This window comes from Dendrobates tinctorius, unplaced genomic scaffold, assembly GCF_039654945.1.
Source record: "Dendrobates tinctorius isolate UK_male_01 unplaced genomic scaffold, ASM3965494v1 ptg000125l, whole genome shotgun sequence".
Taxonomy (NCBI): Eukaryota; Metazoa; Chordata; class Amphibia; order Anura; family Dendrobatidae; genus Dendrobates; species Dendrobates tinctorius.
Genome location: NW_027361793.1, coordinates 18,390,774 through 18,408,420, shown reverse-complemented (window position 1 = coordinate 18,408,420; position 17,647 = coordinate 18,390,774). Strand labels below are relative to the sequence as shown.

Genomic DNA, 17,647 nt, shown 5'->3' with positions numbered 1-17,647 from the left:
TACCCACGTAAGCGCTTTTTTCGCATTTTTAAGCGTTTTTCCCGGTAAAAACGATTCAAAATCGCATACAAGAAACATCCCATTCTTTTTAATGAATTCTGCAATTTTTGTGCACATGATGCGTTTTTTCCCGCAAAAAAAAAGCATCGCGGAAAAAAATGCAGCATGTTCATTAATTTTGCGGAAAAAAACGCATTTCCTAGTATATTCTATTAGCGGGAGGATGCTCCTGTAAAAAACGCGATCAAAACCGTGCAAAAATACGCATAAAAAATGAGCGTTTTTCCAGGGAAGAAGTCCGTTTTTTTCTGCTTGGCTACATAGCCTAAAAGCTTTTATTCTCGGTTGTGCAAGTGACATTACCATCAAGCTAGGTATTTTAAACCGCTTTTCCCCTCACCTATCTAGCACTGTCAGCAATTTCATGGCGTCACAACTGCTCACAATCTCCTACTAAAGTATCCATGAAAATAGCTTGATCAACAATTGGGCAACCTCTGCTTCAGATTGGTATATAAAGCACAACGAAGTAAGATGTGCCTGTCTACACTATCCCTGGAAAATTAGAACAGTCATCTCATATTACATAATTTACAATTAATGCAGTCGGTCATTTCAACAAATTGAATGCTCAGAATAACATTAAAATGCCAACATTTTCATTGCGATGTTGTGCCTTACCTGTCACAGTGGTTGCACTTAAATGGCTTTGCCCCTGTGTGTTTCCTGTAATGCCTTGTAAGTTCATCACTCCGGGCAAAACGCCAATCGCAGCCTTCCCAGGAGCACTTATATGGCTTTTCCCCTAAAAGAGAGATCACAAAGACATATACATATTTTAGTAAGTTAAACTGAAAATTCTCACTTCCAACATTACTTTGCACAAATAATGTCGAGATGTTGGATATGGATTTCGATGTCTATATGATATTTCTCAAGAAATATCAATGTCAAACAGGAAACTACCGTAATATTTCAGAAAGAGTCACACTCACTAAAAGTAGCTGCTGTCTGGGTATTGTAAAGAGAGCTACCCAGAGAACATCGGCCCCAATGCAGTCATTGCTATACACAATCACGATCAATCAATCGATCAATCAATCAACACGATCAATCAATTCTGAGCATGAATCAGGCAATATTTTTCAATCCAGTCCCTGGGGCCAAGGAGATACTGAGAAGCTAATTATACAGCACAAAGCCTATAGGGTCACCTCTGTATAGTTAATGGCTTCAATGTTATATCAACAAATGGACAGTTGACTTTTTTCAACTGTATTAATATGTAACTACGGTATGTAACATGACTACCATCCTGAGAGATGTGTATGGCATGACCTGTGGCTATTACTGAAGGTGCGGAGTTTTGGCATTCTGCACATCATCCCTCTCAGTACCACTTTCCAGAAAAAGAGAGAGATGGTGATTATTTATTCAAATGTTAAAAGGAATCCAACGTGCTAGAAATTCGTGTATAAAACTAGACATTTATTGGTGACTAAGCATTAATAGACAGTTAGTACGCCATTACTTTAACAAGCCAACATTGGCAATACAAAATGAGACAGTGAGATCTGATCTGTTCTGGATATAGTATAGTCCGAGATCCCTCAATAAGAACAAGTTTAGTTGTTAGGATTTCCTGAAAACGCACTGGTTCTGCAGTCATTTTATGGGAATTACTTTATTTCTTCAACTAAAGAAAGATTTTACAGGTATCACCTCCCAGTTCCTAATAACACATAAAACAGGTCACCTTTTTTAGAGCTTATTTTTACAGGCCTCTCGCTAGCTTCACACATTTGCACTGACTTTTGCAAACATGCTAAAGAAAAGAGAGAAAAGTCGAACTTGAAGCAACTTTGGATGATTTACTCAGTTCAACACCAGTATTTTCTCATTTGCAATTCTGGGCATTGAACTTACATCAATTTTTTCAGGTTTCATGTATTGCCCTAAAATCTCAGAGGTCCCCCTCACTCAATACATTCTATGTACTGTATATTAATTAGAGGATATTTACTACATGACTAGGAAATTAATTAAGAAGCTTCTGGTGAAACTGTCCAGCCTTCCGCATCAAATAATGGCCTCCAATAAGCAGTTGCAGATCTGAGATGACTTTTCTCCTTGATAAATCCAAATAGTAAACAGATTATGGAAAAAAGAGAGAAAAGAGGCACTCCAATGTGCTATCCCCAGCAATAGGCACAACGAGCAAAGAGCCGTATTTGCTCAATTGCCTAAGCTGTGACTCGGCACAACTCCGTGCTTGTGAAAATGGAAAGGCTGCAGCTCCAGCCACTGACCCACACACTGGTGGGAAAAGACATGCATAAACCAAACAGGAAAAGGAAAGGTGATTCCCAGGAAAATCCAAGGAGTACTGACAATGGATGTGTGTACCTTGGCCTTGGATCCCTATTCAGACAACAGATTTCGGAGTTAGGTTCATTCCTTATTCAGCTATCGTATACACCTTTTATATACCATACCTGAAGGAGCCAACCCGACTCTGAAATGATTTATACAAATAAAGATCCAAGGTCCGCACATCCATTGTCAGTACTTGGCAGTGGCCGGAACCACTACTCCTTTTCCTGTTTGGTTTATGCAAATAGTAAATAGTAGAAGAGGACATGTCCACTAATTTCCTAGTTGTAAACAGTGCCAACTAACTAACGCTTTTGAATCTAGAAGACCAATCTGTAAGGATCTAAGTGTCAAATTTGAGAGACAAAATTCACAATTCTTCATAGCAGGACATCTTGTCAGTGCTACCTTTTACTGTATACACAGCACTTGCTCAGCACTGCGTATACAGCACTCGAGAAAGTAGAGGCGGTAACACACCCTGTCTGCCATCTCTATGCGGAGTCTGGCTGTGTCTCACAGCTGGCACCCTCTTTTTGCAGCTGCTCTACTATGCAGTGATATATTAGACTGCAGAGTATGATAGGGTCCGCCCGGATGTTTATTCTCTATGGATGGTCCGGAATTAGTTAAACACAGCAATTGCTTGTAATTGTTTTTAGCCACCATTCACCTCTTGCTCTGTAGCTACGTTGTATGTGTTCTTTCTCTTATTTCCAACATTTTTCTAATATTCAGGACTGATTCTTTTTGTTGCAGTTACCTATTTCTTGCTTTTACCTAGTTTTGCAATTTAACATCAGATAATTTGAAGTGGTAACTGTAATAAAAAGTATTATTCCATATGAGATCTGAAAGCGTTAAAAGGACAAGAACTCAAAAACTGCATTTAACTCGTGACCTGTAAAGTACACAATGTCTGACATTTGATGCAATATCTCTCGTACAAACTATACATCTCCCACACATTGAAGTTAATGGTTCTCTCCTACTAAAAGAATAAATGCCTTGCCATGGTAAAGTCATCCTTAAAATTCTTAATATATATAAAAAACCTTTTTAAGTTCAAGCTTAGCCGATTTGTCATCATACAACAAAAATAGTAAGTGCAAAAGAATGCTTATAAATTGCATGCTGTATCTCAGACTCCGTAAAAGGAATTATTTCTGCAAGGGTTTTGGGTAGTCATCATCTAAAAGAATACTTGGGATCTGATAAATTCTTTTCATTCTCATCCACCATTTACAAGGCAGCATCTGTCTTCTGGTAGACAGTGAGTCATTGATCAGCCTGGGGCTGGAGTAGAAAGGTTAGGATCCAATCCTTCCAGTATTACTTAAAGCTAAATGTGGAGGTGACCTATTAAACCCAGTCAAATGGGATTTTTGACCCTCAGGAGATTAGAGGTTGCTTTTGTTTCAAGGTAGATCGCATGAACTTCTTTGGATTTTTTTTTCAGACAGCACCATGCATTAAGGTAAAGCTGGGCACTCAATACAATGAAATTAAAGCAGTTTATTGAGCAACATCAAACAGTCTCCTTTCATATAGATCATTTTATTGGCTTTTTCAATACGTTGAGCTTGAATAAATGCCGCAGTTCTGCCTTGAATAGTGCTTTTCCTTTCCAAACTTCTGGGGACTAGTTTACAGTTCTTTATAGATATTATATATGTACGGTGGGAACGGAAAGTATTCAGACCCCTTTAAATTTTTCACTCTGTTTCATTGCAGCCATTTGGTAAATTCAAAAAAGTTCATTTTTTTCTCATTAATATACATATTGCACCCCATCTTGACTGAAAAAAAAAACGTAGACATTTTTCCAAATTTATTAAAAATAAAAAGTGAAATATCACATGGTCATAAGTATTCAGACCCTTTGCTCAGACACTCATATTTAAGTCACATGCTGTCCATTTCCTTGTGAACCTCCTTGATGGTTCTACTCCTTCATTGGAGTCCAGCTGTGTTTAATTAAACTGATAGGACTTGATTTGTAAAGGCACACACCTGTCTATATAAGACCTCACAGCTCACAGTGCATGTCAGACCAAATGAGAATCATGAGGTCAAAGGAACTGGCCAAGGATCTCAGAGACAGAATTGTGGCAAGGAACAGATCTGGCCAAGGTTACAAAAGAGTTTCTGCAGTACTCAAGGTTCCTAAGAGCACAGCGGCCTCCATAATCCTTAAATGGAAGAAGTTTGGGACCACCAGAAGTCTTCCTATACCTGGCCATCCAGCCAAACTGAGCAATCATGGGAGAAGAGCCTTGGTGAGAGAGGTAAAGATGAACCCCATGATCACTGTGGCTGAGCTCCACAGATGCAGTAGGGAGATGGGAGAAAGTTAAACAAAGTCAACTATCACTGCAGCCCTCCACCAGTTGGGCCTTTATGGCAGAGTGACCCGACAGAAGCCTCTCCTCAGTGCCAGGCATATGAAAGCCCGCATAGAGTTTGCTAAAATATACATGAAGAACTCCCAGACTATGAGAAATAAGATTCTCTGGTCTGATGAGATGAAGATAGAACTTTTTGGTGATAATTCTAAGCGGTATGTGTGGAGAAAACCAGGCACTGCTTATCACTTGCCCAATACAATCCCAACAGTGAAACATGGTGGTGGCATCATCATGCTTTGGGGGTGTTTTTCAGCTGCAGGGTCAGGATGACTGGTTGCAATTGAAGGAAGCATGAATGCGGCCAAGTACAGAGATATCCTGGATAAAAAGCCTCTTCCAGAGTGCTCTGGACCTCAGACTTGGCCAAAGGTTCACCTTCCAACAGGACAATGTCCCTAAGCTCACAGCTAAATTAACAAAGGAGTGGCTTCAGAACAACTCTGTGATCATTCTTGACTGGCTCAGCCAGAGCCCTGATCAAAACCCAATTGAGCATCTCTGGAGAGACCTGAAAATGGTTGTCCACCAACGTTCAGCATCCAACCTGACGGAACTAGAGAGTATCTGCAAGGAAGAATGGCAGAGGATCACCAAATTCAGGTGTGAAAAACCTGTTGCATCATTCCGAAGAAGACTCTTCTTGGCTGTGTAACGGAGGTAGTCGTGGTAGAGAGTGGCAGCACTGGCACACCCTGGCCCTCCGCTCTATTAACACACAGTAGTTCACTCACTTGCAAGTCGGGGTCCATTTCACACTGCCGGGAGTACTTTTCCTTCAACATTACACAATGACAGAGTCCAGATTCACCTTCAACAAAACAATTTTACTCAGCTCGTCCAGTTTAGTCATAGAAGCAGCACAAGATTCTTTGCAGAATATCCCTGTACTGTCCCTCTCTCCTCCAAGAATATCCGCTGGTCCCGCAGCTTCCTCACTGGTGAGACTAACCCACATCAGGATTTCCCTGCCTGCTTCCCTCTCCAAATGTGAAGTCGTGAAATGGCTCTTCCATTCCTTAGCAGGCTGTAGGCCTCAGACGTTTAGGGTTGTTCCCACGAAGTTAGCTGCTAACTTTCTGATGCTGCCAAGATATTCCTCCACATGTGACTGTCAGCTCTAAGGCCCTGGACTGCTGAGCTCCTCGGCTTAAAATTTTCCCCCCTGGACATGACTGTCCTTTCCTTGCTCCCGGCTCACACACATTCTAAATAAAGGAAGCTTCCCCAACTACTGTCTCTTAGCCCCTCCTAACTAACCTAATCCTATTGGTCTAACTAATTCCAATCCTATTTTATTCTACTGTGCTCCCCCTACTGGGCTAAGTCCTACACTATCCCTATATCTATACAACACATGAACATAGATACTTTTGCAATACACAATATATATACATTACTTGACATGAAATATACTGTTTCTATAAGGGACGTATGCAAGGAGTGCAGGGCATTAAACTGGCCCCCGTATCCCTTACAGCTGTACTAGCTCAAAAGGGTGCTTCTAGCCAATACTGAGCAAAGGGTCTGAATCCTTATGACCATGTGATATTTCACTTTTTATTTTTAATAAATTTGCAAAAAATTCTGCATTTGTTTTTTTTCAGTCAAGATGGGGTGCAGAGTGTAGATTAATGAGAAAAAATGAACTTTTTTGAATTTACCAAACGGCTGCAATGAAACAAAGAGTGAAAAATTTAAAGGGGTCTCAATACTTTCCGTTCACACTGTACATATATAATATCTATAAAGAACTGTAAACTAGTCCCCAGAAGTTTGGAAAGGAAAAGCACTAATCAAGGCAGAACAGCGGCATTTATTCAAGTTCAACATATTGAAAAAGCCAATAAAATGATCTATATGAAAGGAGACTGATTGATGTTGTTCAATAAACTGCTTTAATTTCATTGTATTGAGTGCCCAGCTTTACCTTAATGCATGGTGCTGTCTGAAAAAAAAATCCAAAGAAGTTCATGCGATCTACCTTGAAACAAAAACAACCTCTAATCTCCTGAGGGTCAAAAATCCCATTTGACTGGGTTTAATAGGTCACCTCCACATTTACCAAATGGCTGCAATGAAACAAAGAGAGAAAAATTTAAAGGGGTCTGAATACTTTCCGTACCCACTGTATATGGTAACCATATATACAGTGCTTGACTTATCTTGCACTAGTTCAGCATAAAATTGTCTTAAAAAATAAGACAAGTCAGCTTAGGCCTCTTTCACACATCAGGTTTTCGCCGTCAGGCGCGATCCGGCGCTTTTGACAGAAACCGGATCCGGCGAAATGCAATGCCGGATCCGGTTTCCCCCCCATTGACTTGCATTTGCGCCGGATCGCGCCGTATGGCCATGCGTTTCATCCGGTTTTCGCCGGATCCGGCAATGTGTCGCGATCCTGCGTCTGGAAAAAACGGCTACTGTAACGTTTTTTGTCTCCGGCGAAAAAGCCGGATACGCCAAATCCGGCGTGTCCGGCTTTTTCATACAATGAAAGCCTATGAGCGCCGCAATGCGCCGGATCCGGCGGCCGGATCCGGTTTCTTTGGTCTGAGCATGCTCAGTAGCTCTGCCCACAAGACATATATAAAAGCAAGACAGTGGGACCCACAGCCACACCCAACATGCCACCCAAGAAAGCAACCAAGCGAAGCAGGAGAAGGCAGGAGACCACTGCAGCACCATCAGCACCACCACCACCCCAAATGGAGCAGCAAATGGAACATGCTGAGGAGGGGAGGCCAGCAGCAGATGAGAGACGGTAATTATCAAATCCCCCATTCCTCCAAACTAGGGCTATTGAATATCAAGATATTCATTGGCCCTTTGTTTCTCTTTATTCAACAGCCGCCCAATAGATGCAGCAGCAGCAGCAGCAATGGCAGCAGCTGGAACACCACCCACAGGCATGGAGTCTGGCCACCAGGAAGACAGCACATCATCTTCTGGGAGCCCTCCCTCGCATCATCAGCGTTTGACGGTAAGTTTTTATTTCCAAAATCCATCATCTCTGTAATATACACTCACTGGCCACTTTATTAGGTACACCATGCTAGTAACGGGTTGGACCCCCTTTTGCCTTCAGAACTGCCTCAATTCTTCGTGGCAGAGATTCAACAAGGTGCTGGAAGCATTCCTCAGAGATTTTGGACCATATTGACATGATGGCATCACACAGTTGGCGCAGATTTGTCGGCTGCACATCCCTGATGCGAATCTCCCGTTCCACCACATCCCAAAGATGCTCTATTGGATTGAGATCTGGTGACTGAGGAGGCCATTTGAGTACAGTGAACTCATTGTCATGTTCAAGAAACCAATCTGAGATGATTCGAGCTTTATGACATGGCGCATTATCCTGCTGAAAGTAGCCATCAGATGTTGGGTACATTGTGGTCATAAAGGGATGGACATGGTCAGCAACAATACTCAGGTAGGCTGTGGCGTTGCAACGATGCTCAATTGGTACCAAGGGGCCCAAAGAGTGCCAAGAAAAAATTCCCCACACCATGACACCACCACCACCAGCCTGAACCGTTGATACAAGGCAGGATGGATCCATGCTTTCATGTTGTTTACGCCAAATTCTGACCCTACCATCCGAATGTCGCAGCAGAAATCGAGACTCATCAGACCAGGCAACGTTTTTCCAATCTTCTACTGTCCAATTTCGATGAGCTTGTGCAAATTGTAGCCTCAGTTTCCTGTTCTTAGCTGAGAGGAGTGGTACCCGGTGTGGTCTTCTGCTGCTGTAGCCCATCTGCCTCAAAGTTCGATGCACTGTGCGTTCAGAGATGCTCTTCTGCCTACCTTGGTTGTAACGGGTGGCAATTTGAGTCACTGTTGCCTTTCTATCAGCTCGAACCAGTCTGCCCATTCTCCTCTGACCTCTGGCATCAACAAGGCATTTCCGGCCACAGAACTGCCGCTCACTGGATTTTTTTTCTTTTTCGGACCATTCTCTGTAAACCCTAGAGATGGTTGTGCGTGAAAATCCCAGTAGATCAGCAGTTTCTGAAATACTCAGACCAGCCCTTCTGGCACCAACAATCATGCCACGTTCAAAGGCACTCAAATCACCTTTCTTCCCCATACTGATGCTCGGTTTGAACTGCAGGAGATTGTCTTGACCATGTCTACATGCCTAAATGCACTGAGTTGCCGCCATGTGATTGGCAGATTAGAAATTAAGTCTTAACATACAGTTGGACAGGTGTACCTAATAAAGTGGCCAGTGAGTGTATGTCTATTCATTGCCTTTTATTTCAAAACAGGATTCCCAAGATGAAGAGGAGCTCCCAGAAGAAGAAGGAAGGGGTGGACAGACACCTGGAGTGGGCTCACAATTGGTAAGTTTTTTGCATCAAACGCAGAAACACAACATCACACTACACACAACACATAGAAAACAATGTTCTGCAGACCACACACAGCAAACAAATGCCTACATCCAAAGACATAACATTTTTTGTTTTCTTCTCTAGTCTTCCCAATCTGGTGCTCGGCCAAGAGGTCCTCGCAGTGCCTCCCAGGGTCGTCGGCGACACCAACGCGGCGGTCAACAGCGTGTAAGTATAAATATTTTTGCTTTGTTTTTTTGCACTTTTTATTTCATTTCTTTTGTGGAGGCTAATTATGTTATTTTTGTCTTTTTCTTTAACAGCCTTCACAGCGTGCTCCCGACTCTGACGGTGAGGATGGAGGACTCGATGTGGACCACCTCATCGATCTCGTCAGAGAAAGGGAGCCGCTCTGGAATATGGCTGACCGCCGCCACGCTGACCTTATCGTTACCCGACGACTCTGGGAGGAAATCTGTTCGCTCCTTGTGGGCCGCTGGGAGGACCTCGATGTTCTGGACCAGATTAAAGAGCGTAAGTATATACAGTACCGGTTGCTTGATGTAAACCAGTGTTTCCCGAACTCCAGTCCTCGTGGTCCCCACGGATCATGTGTTCAGGATTTCTATTTACTATGGAAATCCTGAAAACATGACCCCTGGGGACCATGAGGACTGGAGTTTGGGAAACACTGATGTTGTATACTAACCACTTTGTCCTTTCTCGTTTCAGGGAACAGAATTGTGAATCGGTGGCGGTCTGTGAGGGATCGTTTCAAGAAGGAGTTCAATAAAGAGATGCGGGCCCCGAGTGGATCTGGAGGACGCAGGAGCAAGTACAAGTACGCAGAAGCCCTGTTGTTCCTCCGGGAAACAATGGTCACTAGAAGGTAAGTATTACACACCACATGTGAAAAAAAATGTTAGATGTAATTTTTTTTTTTTTTAGCCAGGGCCATACCATGTCAGTATTTTAATTGTTTTTTTTTTTCTCTTTATTCCACAGCACGGTGAGCAGCACTCGGGAGCCTGCACGATTGGACCCTTCTGAGGCGATCCCTGAGGAGACCGGCACCGAGGGACACTTCGACCGCCCCGGTACATCTGCACCTTCCCAGCCTTCCCACACATTCGACCCATCTGTCCCATCCACCAGCACAGGAGCATCGTGGCCGCCTACATTACATGAAGCTGCTGGTGAGGAGATCGCTTTCCCTTTATCCCACCCTTCTGCCCCTGCCACCTCTAGTACACCTGCGGGTACTGGGCGGCAGCGGCAGAGGGGTCAGGAAAAGACTTATGCGCCAGAGTTCTTGCATCTGAATGCATCTTTCCAGAACTGTCTAAAAGTCTTGTCAGAGCAAATCTCCGCATGCTATCAGCAGATCAACTCCAGCATTCTGGAGGTGAAGACACTTCTGCAAACCATGCATTCAGAAGCAAGATCTTCGCCAAACCACACCTTTTTCAGGTCTGTTGTGGAGCGCATGGAAACGCTCTCTCCTGCCCAGCAGATGCATGTAATGCATTCATGCCACGCTGCTCTACAGCAAGTTACCTCCCAACCTCCTCCTCCCACCACAGTAGTTCCTCCACCTGCACCCCCTCCAGCCACTTTCCATCCTCCCCCTCCTATTACATCTACACCCCCTCCAGCCACTTTCCATCCTCCCCCTCCTATTACATCTACACCCCCTCCAGCCACTTTCCATCCTCCCCCTCCTATTACATACCATCCACCTCCCCAGCACCATCCACCTCCCCAGCACCAGCAACCTCCCCAGCACCAGCAACCTCCCCAGCACCAGCAACCTCCCCAGTACCAGCAACCTCCCCAGTACCAGCAACCTCCTAAGTACCAGCAACCTCCCCAGTACCAGCAACCTCCCCAGTACCTGCAAACTCCCCAGTACCAGCAACCTCCCCAGTACCAGACATCTCCCCACTTCCAGCAACCTGCCCCGTACCAGACATCTCCCCACTTCCAGCAACCTGCCCCGTACCAGACATCTCCCCACTTCCAGCAACCTGCCTCGTACCAAACTCCTTCCCCATACAACTTGCCATCAACATCATCTGCTCCTACAGTCCCTGCCCAACCCTCCACTCCACCACCCACCACCTCTTCTGCTTCCCACATGTCCACCCATTCTGTAGTTTTTTCCACACCTTCACCTCTAACTGTTCCTTCCCCACCACGATCCCAGGCCTCTCTCCACACTCCCAGTGTCGAAGTGTCCCGCAGCCCCTACAGCAGTATTTCCACCACACACTACACAGATTTATAATGTGTGTATTTAAATAAAAATGACCAGTTTTATGGTTTCAGTTTTATAGTTTCAAACAAGTTTATTAAAATTTTACAAAAGTTTACTAAAAAAAACATTTTTCAATAAAAGTTAAATTATTTTACACTGGTTGTCTGTCATTTCTTTCTGCGGCGAAAAAGGTTAAATACAGGGTATTTAAAAGGTGAAATGGTATTCAAAACTAGGTATATAACTGTGGGTAAATTTTAGCTTTTTGCCACAGTTGTGTTCCTGGTTGTGTTTGAAGCAAAGTATTTCACCTAAAAAGTTGTGTTTATTGTTGGTGATTTCCTAACAATGTACACAACTTTTGTTAAAAGGTGAAATACTTTGCATAAAACACAACCAGGTACACACCTGTGGCCTAAAGCTAAAAATAGAGACCATGACAAGATAGCCAACTTTGGTTGGCAAAGGTATATACTGTTGGTACAGAAGGTACACAAGTTTGGTTGGGCACAAATCTTTCACACTCTGTCATCCTGCCAGTGTACTCTGCCTTGAGGTGACATAAAGTATAGTGCAAAATTGTCCCTCATTACTGAAACCGTCACAGAACTTCTAGTGGTAATGTCATGGTAATCTTGCAAGGTGGTTTCTTCAGAGGTGTCCTCAATGGAAATGGGTTCCTTGCAGATAACAAAATTGTGGAGTACCACACAAGCTTTGATCACCTCGTCCACAGTTTCTGTCTTGAGGTTGATCGCAGTCAATAGGACCTGCCATTTGGCTGTCAGAATACCAAAGGTACATTCAACCATTCTTCTTGCTCTTGTGAGGCGGTAATTAAAAATGCGTTTTGGTCTTGTCAATCCTCTGCTAGAGTACGGTTTCAAAAGGTGTTCTGACAGCTGGAAGGCTTCATCCCCTACACAGACAAATGGCATAGGTGGACCAGATGTTTGCAGCAGCGGTCTAGGTGGTGGGAACTGGAAGGTGTTTCCATACAGTTTACGCCCCATGGCAGACAGTTTGAAAACTTGAGAGTCATTGGAGCGGCCATAGGCCCCAATATCAACCGCAATAAATTTGTATTCCGCGTCAGCGATGGCCATGAGGACAATTGAAAAATATTTCTTGTAATTGAAATATTCCGATCCCGATCCGGCTGGCTTTACAATGCGGATATGTTTCCCGTCCACAGCGCCCAAGCAGTTGGGAAACTGACATATCTGTAGAAACTTTTCTGAAATTTCAATCCACCTCTCTGTTGTGGGCTCTGGTAAAAACTCTTCAGCTAAGGAGTCCCACAGTGCACGGCATGTGTACTTCACAATTCCAGATATGGTGGAAATCCCTAGTCTGTACTGGAAATGCAGTGACGAAAGGGATTCTCCAGTTGCAAGAAATCTGTGGGGAATTAAAAAACAATAAATTAGTTTTAAATCACAGCATTACATACCAAAACTGACCTATAACACTTGGAGATACAAACTACCACCAACAAGATTGCAGTGAAAGTGTGCTCTGATGCGAGCATATCCAATAAATGTGGCTTACCTTAAAGTCACCATCAGACGCTCTGCGGGTGAAACAGAGAAGCGGCAATAGGTGTCCGCTTTTCTTATGAGGTGTGCAATGCGCTCCACCAAGTAATCAAAATTCTCCATTTTCATCCGCACATATCCAAAAAATGTATCCGGGTTTCGTCGAAGGTCCATGCAGAGTGTAGAATAGACCCCACGCGTCATTCTCTTGGCTGTGATGGGGTGGATCCACAAACGTCGTCTACGATGCCTGATGCGCTGCTGTCTCGCTCTCTCCTTCTCCAGAACAATCACCCTCAAGTGATTCGCCTCCGCTATAAAATCCGCCAAATTCTTCAAAATATTTCCAATCACAACATCCATCTTCGCCAGTAACTTGCTCTTCTCTCCAACCTGCACTTTCTCCTCTACAACCTGTCAAAGAAGGGCTGTAGGAACATGCTATATATAGTTTTCCAGTAGCCAATCCCGTTCGGAAGGCCACAAGGGTCAATTTTAAAAACCGGATCCGGCGTAATCCGTCGAAAAACGGATAGAAAAACGGATGAACCGGATGAGACGGATCCGGTTTTGTCTGTCAAGAAAAAGACGGAACCGGCAGAAAACCGGATCCGTCACATCCGGTTTTACGAAACATTTGCCGGATCCGGCGTTCCGGCACGACGCCGGATCGCGCCTGACGCCGAAAACCTGATGTGTGAAAGTAGCCTTAGAGGTAGCCAATCCACACATATCATACAATAGTAGGCTAATGGTTACAAAATTATAATTAATCTTAATCCATAATTATATTTTGGCCATTAGTTCTGTGCAAACTGGCAATAAATGTTTAATGACGCCGGGGAAGAACTAGGAGAGGGTAAAGATTAGCGACTATGAGACAAAAAAAAATTAAACTTCTTTCCATGCAATGAAAATCTGTCTTCGGTAGGCGTGCACTGGTGTACAGTGATTTTGGTGCCAACGATGTCTGATCAGTTTTATGTTAAGTTAATGGCGCCGAATAAGCACATGACTTTGGTTTTGCCAGATTGGCTCTAGTTTTGGAGTTATTTAATAGTTAATTAATTAATGACAGTAGAGTTTTGGCTTCACAACGTGGCTTTTATAGTATTGTAAGCCTACAAATTGAAATTCAAAAGAATCATATGGGAAATTTCATTACCTAAGACATTGTTAAAAAGTCAAAAGACTATAAGCTATTGTATTTGTTATCACACACAAATCGCATTGGAGAAATGCATTATTTTCATGGATGAATTATATAAAAAAATAGAAGCAATTCAGCAAAAGTAATGGGAGTTTTCAATTCAGCGCCCTCAAAATATCCTAAATTTATTCCATAAACCTTGGCTTGTCAAAAAAACTTTTTAGATAGTGGCATGCAAAAGTTTAGGCACCCCTGGTCAAAATTACTGTTATTGTGAACAGTTAAGCAAGTTGAAGATAAAATGATCTCTAAAAGGCCTAAAGTTAAAGATGACACATTTGTTTTGTATTTTAGGCAAAAAAGTAATACACATTGTAATTTTTTCACATTTTAAAAATTACAAAAAGAAAAATGGTCCGATGCTAAAGTTTGGGCACCTTTGGAGATTTGTGTGCTCAGATAACTTTGACCAAGGTTTCAGACCTTAATTAGCCTGTAAGGGTTATGGCTTGTTCACCCTCAATGTTAGGAAAGGCCAGCTGATGCAGATTCCACAGGTTTAGAAACACATAGCCTCCTCCAACCTTGTGGGAAAAAACAGCCACCATGGGTTCTTTTAAGCAGCTGCCTAGCACTCTGAAAATGAAAATGGTGGAGGCCCACAAAGCAGGAGAAGGCTATAAGAAGATAGCAAAGCGTTTTCAAGTTGTCCTTTCCTCAGTTCAATATGTAATTCAGAAATAGCAGTTTACAGGAACAGTGGAGGTCAAGATAAGGTCTGGAAGGCCAAGCAAAATTTCAGAGAGAGCTGCTTGTAGGATTGCTAGAAAGGCATATCAGAACCCCCACTTGACTGCAAAAGACCTTCAGAAAGATTTAGCAGATTCCGGAGTTGTGGTAATTGTTCTACTGTTCAGAGACACCTTATCAAATATGGCCTTCATGGAAGAGTCATCAGAAGAAAACCTCTCCTGCACCCGCACCATAAAATTTAGCATCAGAGGTATGCAAAAGAACATCTAAACAAGCCCAATGCATTTTAGAAACAAGTCCTGTGAATCGTTGCAGTTATAATAAAACTCTTTGGTCGCAATGATCAAAGGTATGTGCAGAGAAAAAATTGCATAGAATTTCAGGAAAAGAACATCTCCAACCATTAAGCATGGGGATGGATCAATCATGTTTTCGGGTTGTGTTGCAGACAATGGCACAGGGAACATTTCACAGGTAGAGGGAAGAATGGATTCAATTAAATTTCAACAAATTCTTGATGCAAAAATAACACCATGTGTAAAAAAGCTGAATTTGAAAACAGGATGGCTTCTACAAATGGATAATGATCACACACATCAAAATCCACAATAGACTACCTCAAAAGGCGATAGCTAAAGGTTTTTCAATGGCCCTCACAGTCCCCCGATTCGATCATCATTGAAAATCTGTGGCTAGTCCTCAAAATAGCAGTGCATGCAAGACGACCCAGGAATCTCACAGAAATGGAAGAATTTTCCAAGGAAGAATGGATGAAAATCCATCAAACAAGAATTGAAAGACTCTTTGGCTACTAAAAGTGTTTACAAGATGTGATATTTTTAAAAGGGAGTGCTACTAGGTACTAACTATTAGCAACCAGAATCCCATAAATACAAGATGGTGAGGAGACAAGGGACAACCCAGCTCCAACACCCTAAGCGCCAGCTCAAAACAGATATTAAAACAGAGAGAAGAAAAGAGCACGCAGTCAATCAAATATAGAAAAATACAAAAAATTTTTTTATTTATTACTGAATTACAAAAAAGCAGGTAACAAAGAAATGTTCATGAATAAATGTGGACAATAAATCCCATGGAACACCCTCTCACACTCCCCCAGATGGAGGACCAGGTAAGCATCAATACTGGGAAACATATCTTAATCCTAACAAGGTGCAACACTGGCACCTAAAGGGTGAATCACTGCAGCAGCGGTCACAAAATGTAATAAAGCAAGTGCCAAATAATGATAGAGATAGCAATGTGCCCAATGCTAATTGACCCTAAAGCTGTAGATAAAGACCCGTATAAAAACTTACCGGGGAGGGGAGGGAGAGGGAGTAAAGCAGTGAGACCTCCGACGCGCGTTTCGCGGCGTCCCCCGCCGCTTTATCAAGGAGAAAAGTGGTAAGAAAGAGCCCCTGTAGGGCCTTCAAATAGCCCCTGACCCCGGTCACATGACCGGCGTTCACCAATAATAATGGCGCTTGCGACGCATGCGCTGTGGCGTCTGCAGGTCCTAGACTGTGGTACGGCGTCACACATACTGCGCACGCGCCGGAAAAACCGGGCAGAGTGCACCATGCTAGCAGACGCCGACCACAGAATGGAGCCACACACAACACAGCGATGCGTACGGCCATGAATGGATAAAAGGGCAGCGGGTCAGAAGAAACAGATATATATAACACCGGATCAAAAGAGATCAAATAAAGGGCCAATGTAATATAACTAATTAACCCCATGTCACAATTCAATCCCACATGCATCTAGGGTAAAAAGCCGCATACAATGTAATAAATATACATCAAAGAACTCAAATGTTAATTTTATAATTTAAACACCTCAGAACATGTATAAAAATACAATAAGGTAGAAAGTACACCAGATAGGTGTATGAACCGCTACGTAGCAGGTTCATTAAAGCATATACATAATAGAGGGGCAGAAAACCATAAATACAAATATAACACGAGTAGAACGTGCGGCCCAATAGCGAAGGTATACAGGCATCCATAGATATGCTTGATTGAGAAGATGGTGCATCCGATCCGTTGTATATGGCTAGTTTGAGACCAGACAGGGACACGTTAGAAAATGACTAAAGAAATAGAAAAAAATATTAAATAAAAACAATAAATAAAAATATATAACAAGAAAAAACATAATTAAAAACAACCACTGCTGAGCAGCATGGAAAATATGAAGTCATGCGAGAACAACAGGGAAGGAAAAAGATGTATGTAAAACATATATCACACGTATCTCTACTACCCAAACCTAGGCGTAAAAGGAGGAAAAGGAATGTCGCGTAGACCAGGAGGGGAAGGAGGGGGGATAGGGGAGGGAGAAAGGGAAAAGAAGGGAAGGGAGGTGGAGGGTAGAAAATGGAAAAAGGGGGCGGTCAGGTTAAACAAAAGATTACAGAAATGGGGTAAAACTCAAAAATTCATTTAGTCCTCTAGGACTCATAGTGTCCAATCGGACAATCCATTTCACCTCCATTTGCCCAAGTACCTTTTTATAGTCCCCACCCCTTATACCCATATGTAGCACATCAATCCCCCTGATTTTCAACAGCCCCGCATCACAATTATGATGCGCCCGAAAATGTCGGGGAATAGTTTTAAGTTCCGTGGGATCAAGTGCAGTCCTGGCCGCGTCAATGTCCCGCACATGCTCACGTACTCGCACCCTCAGCTCCCTCGTGGTTAAACCCACATAGATTTTAGGGCACGGACAAGTGGCATAGTAGATGACATTTGACGTGCCACATGATATCCGTTGTTTGATTTTAAATTCCCTCATACCATCCGAGGAGCTGAAGG

At 43.0% G+C, this 17,647-nt stretch overlaps 1 protein-coding gene across 2 annotated transcripts in view; it reads right to left on the bottom strand.

Annotated features, from left to right (window-relative positions):
- KLF7 (KLF transcription factor 7) overlaps positions 1-17,647 on the bottom strand; it is a 474,435-nt gene that overhangs the window by 44,076 nt on the left and 412,712 nt on the right. For both annotated transcript variants that reach the window (XR_012219719.1, XM_073541904.1), the window contains exon 3: positions 682-805. Coding sequence is in view for 1 of the 2 variants with exons in the window: in XM_073541904.1 (XP_073398005.1) it covers positions 682-805 (124 nt within the window). In the remaining variant the exon portion in view is untranslated. The remainder of the gene's footprint in view (positions 1-681; positions 806-17,647) is intronic.